The following is a 6000-nucleotide window of genomic DNA, read 5'->3' on the forward strand; positions in this document are numbered from 1 at the left end:
CAAGTGCGTGCCACAAGCACGTGCGCAGGTGCACACGCACGCACGCACGCAGTGCGATTCTATAGCTATATTCTAGCTTAGCAAGTTGCGTAAGGGGGCTGATCGTCATCGCATCACACGGGTCCCCGCGTTGGATGCAGGCACTACCTAGTAATACATCAGTTTGTTTTCTCCTCTATTTTTATCACGCTCTCTTCTACGTGCAATTAGGATACGGTTAAATGTAAATGAAAACAAGATCGAATAGAGAAACCAGGGAATTCTTATGGAAATTTATATTGGGATTCAAGGAATTTTTTAAAAAATATGTGTTTAAAATATATTATAAATATATATCTATCTCTTTTTATATTCAATGTCTTAACAAAATATTAAATATGCAATACATATTCTTTATTGTAATTTTTAGTCATCAGAATTTAATACTAAAAAGCATACAATAAATAAACTTCTTTTAGAAAGATGCATTAAAAAATCATTAAAATATTCTCTTTATCTGGAATTTTAAATAAAAATACCTATTAAATCGATACCAAATACTATTTATTGGTTTTTCGCTAATTATTATTATATATATCTACAGGATGCTTTCTCGGCGCTGCGTAAGATGAACGTGAGATGCGAAAGGTTGTACGTAAAAGAAAGAAAAATTTGCTAACAAAAGACATATTCGACTCCGTCCCTGGCCTTTCTCTATTTTAAGACGAGGACTTGCGCGAACACTCGCGCCGAGGAAACTCAGCGAATCTCGTCTGTGTGATCGCTTTCATTCAGTTCACGGAATGGTCCACGCATTGTCTCGTTACCGTTGAGATAAGCGTCGAGGCGGCATGCAACCCCAAAAGGATGTAATCGACGTTTGATGTAGAGTAACATATATCATCATTGTGTTAAAGTTCATACGCGTTAGAAAATTTCAAGATATGATTGTGCAGAGCATCACGAGCGATCGAAACTGGAACTCGATAATTACTTTAATTGCCGCAATATAATTTATGGAAATTTATATCTTCCGTTTGCTCGAAAAATCGAGATGTGGCCGAGCATTCGTTGTCCTTAATTATGTGTTTCTCTGTCAACGTAACTTCTCTTCCTTTCTGTCGCTCTCTCGATATTGGCCATTTCGCCGATATTACGGACAATATTACGACGCTGTATCGCGTTGTGTGTCAACGAGGCAGCGCGCGTATACGAGGGACTTAAACGAAGCCACTTATGCCAAATACCTAAACCCCTTAACGTTAATTACCATCAATTCGCACCGGAGCCACCATTGACAGCTGCTACTATATATTTTTGCGAGCGACGTTTCCGTATTGGATTCGGCGATGTATCGAAATTATGTACATACATATCTCTTATATTAGCTAATGCGAAAGCGGTTTCTCTTTGGCAAAGTTTCAAACGATAATACCCTGCGTTATTTTCGTATTAGGTACAAATTGTTCGAAAGCGTATCTCTATCTGTAAGGAAGCATACATTTTAATCGTATAGGTGAAAATAATACATAATACATGACGATGAGATAATCAATGAACATAAATATGTAAAACAGATATCAGACTTGGCTGTCTTTTATTCTCGCGAAATATTTATCTCTAAATAATGACGCGTTAATAAAATTGTGCGATTATTAATTATTATCTCGATAGATTTTTAATATAAAATTTCGCGAAATAAATGAAATAAAAAAATTTGATTGTACGATAATACATACGAGTTAGATTGTGCGTTTTACGCTCTTGCGTGCGGTTAACTATATATCGCACTTCTCTTCTTTTTTGTGCACCTTGCAACGGAAGTGCAGCCGCATGACACACGTTTTCCGGTGCAGTAACAATCGGAAGTTTAATCGATGGATTAATCTCATTGAAAAATTTACCCATCGGTGGTTTTTGTCGATAATCATCGTAACATTGATTTTGATCAAAGATGTGACGTTTCGTGATAAAAATAAAAAAATAAATATAATTTTTAAAAGATATATTATTAAAATGATTGTATGAGATTGCGATATAATACTGCTTATGCAAGTGAAGGAGGATTTAGCGTGGGATTCGGCCGATGGCGAGGGAAATGCGGCGTGAAAAGGTGAAAAGCGGATGCAGTAGGATAAGGATTGTATGTAGCCGAGTATATGAGAGCATTGCGTGTCCGATGCACCGGTACTTGACGTAAGGAAAGCCAAGCGGTGAACGACCGGTGACACAGATTCGAACTAAGCAAATGCTAACTGAGTAATATAGTCATTCAGCATTTTATCTTATATATATATATATATATATATATATGTATGTATGTATGTATGTATATAACGGTATAATGACAATGTATAATAAATAAATAATCCCCTTATTTAAAAAGAAAAATTAAAAAACAATTTTCGCCCGAAAGATTACGGCTAAATAAAAGGATGTCGTAACGCAAACGCGGTTCGTTGCACGCACACGATTCCTGGTAGGGCCCCGTAACTTTATTGATCGCACACCGGTAAGGTGTCCATACCTCTCGTATTGGATTCAGACGAAACGAGTAAAAATTTCGCTTACGCGTGTGACAGATCGTGCAGCTATAGTTCTCTATCTGCGTTATTTTTTTATTTTCGTATTTTTTTTCCATTATTCTTTATTTTTGTAATAAATATGTCAAGAAATTTTCTAATTTTATACGATGCGATGTCTTTTCTATTACAATTTTTAATATCGATTGCATGATTTGAAATAATTAATATAAAAATATATATATATAAGCAAAAGATTTTTACCACTTTTGTCTAATAGCGATATTGGCAAATGATATTTTTCAGTTGCCGGTACTTGTACGAGGCACGAAAATGGCAGATACGAGTCAACAACAAGCATTAAGCGAACCACACACAAATGGTGTGGTGGACGGTTTGACGGAAGATGAAAAAAGCAAGATGAGACCCGCTGATATCGATGCGGTAAGTTTCGTCGAAAATTCAGCATCCAACGATTTTCTATCCGAATTTTGCCAATGCGGAGAAAACTCGAAAACAAATTAATTAATTAAACATGCAAATATATCTTAAATAAGAGAGCTTTATTTATAGGATATGAGAGAAATGGAGAGGAGAAAGAGAGTCGAGATGATGATGAATTCGCGAATTTTCCGAGAAGAACTAGAACGTATAATCGAGACGCAGATGAAGGACGGTGCTGGACCTTCCGGTCTTTTGCAACAGATCTCCGATATGATGGGTGCACAGGGAGCCCGATTCAACGGCAATGTGTTCAAAAGTTAGTCCCAAATCGCTTCAAGTTGTATCGACTGTCTTCCTTTTCTTACTTGCATTATTATATGGTTTATTCAAAAATACAGATTCAAATTGCGTCTTACCTATCAACGACATTCGCGGTGTGGAAAGCATGGGATATGCCAAGGGCGAAAAGTTGTTACGGTGCAAATTGGCGGCGGTGTTCAGATTACTCGATCTGTACGGATGGACGCAAGGCGTCGGCGGACAAATCACCGCTCGTCTTAATCAAGATCAGGAACACTTTTTAGTAAATCCTTACGGTCTACTTTATCACGAGGTCACCGCCTCGAGTCTGATAAAGGTGGATATGCAAGGCACGATTGTCGAGCAGGGGACGACGAACTTTGGCGTGCATGTCACAAGTTTTCAATTGCACTCGACAATACACGCCGCGAGACCCGATATCAAGTGTATTATTCATATTACTACTCCGTCCGTTACCGCTGTGAGTATGCTTTGTTTTTCATTTCTTCATTCCCGACAATCTGTTTGTTTCGTATGGCATATTTTTATACTGCGATTTTGCGATATTGCTTTAACATTAATAATTAACGATTCAAATTTATTGCACTATTCCGAAAAGAATTACAACAGTGCTAACACGCACGCGATATATTGCATAGGTTTCCTCTTTGAAGTGTGGATTGTTACCGATTGGTCAAGAGAGCATAGTGATAGGCGAAGTGAGTACCCATCAATATATAGGAGGTTCTGTCGAACCGGAGGAACGGGAGAAGATTGCTAGAAACCTTGGGCCGATCAATAAGGTTATGCTTCTAACGAATCGTGGCGCTCTTTGCTGTGGAGAGACGGTGGAGGAAGCATTTTTCAACGTTTACAATACCGTAGTCGCTTGCGAGACTCAACTGAAGCTAATGCCCGCCGGTGTAGACAATCTAAACCTTATCAGCGAGGAATCGAAGAAAGCTATATTCGAAGCTTCGCGAAAATCACCGATCCCTCAGCAGAGTTCAGTAGTGGAGTCATCCGCTCTTGCGGAAAAACTCGAGAAACGCTGGAGAATCGGCGGCGCTGAATTTGAAGCTCTTATGAGAATGCTCGATAATGCTGTAAGTTCAATCGCGAGAATTATTCGATATTATAATTGGTCGTTTATAATGTCTTTTCGACGTGTTGCGTTGTTTCAGGGATTCCGTACGGGTTACATATATAGAAATCCACTCGTAAAAGGAGAACCTCCAAAACCACGGAACGATGTTGAAGTTCCACCGGCCGTATCATCCTTAGGGTATCTCCTTGAAGAGGAAGAATTGTATAAGCAAGGGTAAGTTTTTCTCCTTTTTTTTTTATTTGGACAATATTTTGCTCTAACAACAGGATAGTTAAAGTCGCACGTTCAATTGATTCCTTTTCTTTTTTTGTGCAGATTATGGAAGGGCGGGCGTAAAGGCACTGACAGATCCCGTTGGTTAAATTCGCCAAATGTTTACCAGAAGGTTGAGATCCTGGAAACTGGAACACCCGATCCTAAAAAGATCACCAAGGTAGAAGTCATTACTTTTGAGAATAAGAATGACTAATTATTTACTCACATTTTTGCGCGTACTCGCCTGATGCTAAATCTAATATAGGCATTCTTATTTGGCAATATTAATATTGTAATCGCGTATTGTGGCTGCTAATCGAATTACGACTTGCGCAATAAAGGAGGAGGAGAGCTTTAAACGCGTCAAATATTAAATAATATAATATATTGATATATATATATAAAATAATTACGATCTTGATGTATATGGAGTCGTTTATAAGATTTATTTTGCTTAATTGAATTTGAGAATAGAATACTGTTGGGAGCTTTTTTTAGGCGTGGTACCAAAATTTCAGTTTACCACTATATCACAAACTTATTTTAATTGAATTTTGACAATGCTGAGATGTTTATGTTCAAAAATTTTGAGTGTTGATCTTTTTACGAGATACACAATTTTTTTTGAAATATATCCAACATCTATATGTTATATTTCTACTACTATTACTATTTCGGTACTTTTGTGAAAATAATACAGTGATATATAACTCTATTAGCAATTTTTATTTTTGACATTTGCAGATGATAATTTTATTTTACTGAACAATATTTTAGAGATATTTTTAGCGATGAATGAGAAAGACAACGCGTATATTTATGGCCGTAAATAGATAGTATAACCTCGTATCCAATGCAATATTATGCACTGGTGTTATCAGCACAGTTGTCAACCAGTTGATCATAGAAAATTGCATTATATCATGTTAATCGCATAATTTAATTTGCTTTTTTTTTCATTTTAATTTATAGTTTAGTTTTATTATATAAATATATATGAGTAAATATATACATATATATGTTATGTTAATTAATCATGATTGCTTTTTCCATGAATTTGATGCATTCCAACTGGTGCCATTAGTCTGTATTTAATTGCTGATATGTTAAAAATTTTTGTGTTAATAATTTCTGTATTATATCAGTTTAATCGCGACACGTATCTCCTGGGATAAATAATATATCAAACATTGATATTTGTTATAATATATTGAAATATTTCACACTATAATGATTATAGTTTTTTTTTAACTACAGATACAAATATAACTCTTGTTATCACAGAGCGATATTATATTTGGCAACTACTTATTAATACAATGATTAAAGTACAAATTTGGAACAAAAATTACAACATTTTTAAATTCTATCTAGAGATCAACATATGTATAT

At 35.9% G+C, this 6000-nt stretch overlaps 1 protein-coding gene across 1 annotated transcript in view; it reads left to right on the forward strand.

Annotated features, from left to right (window-relative positions):
* The first annotated feature begins 2807 nt into the window (after positions 1-2807).
* The window catches only part of LOC115239069, an 11131-nt gene continuing 7938 nt past the window's right edge, over positions 2808-6000 (forward strand). The window contains 6 exon segments of the mRNA XM_029813401.1: positions 2808-2945; positions 3075-3261; positions 3344-3726; positions 3905-4351; positions 4430-4566; positions 4669-4786. Coding sequence (XP_029669261.1) covers positions 2835-2945; positions 3075-3261; positions 3344-3726; positions 3905-4351; positions 4430-4566; positions 4669-4786 — 1383 coding nt within the window. The 5' untranslated portion in view covers positions 2808-2834.

Source organism: Formica exsecta, unplaced genomic scaffold (genome assembly GCF_003651465.1).
Source record: "Formica exsecta isolate Colony F162 unplaced genomic scaffold, ASM365146v1 scaffold363, whole genome shotgun sequence".
Taxonomy (NCBI): Eukaryota; Metazoa; Arthropoda; class Insecta; order Hymenoptera; family Formicidae; genus Formica; species Formica exsecta.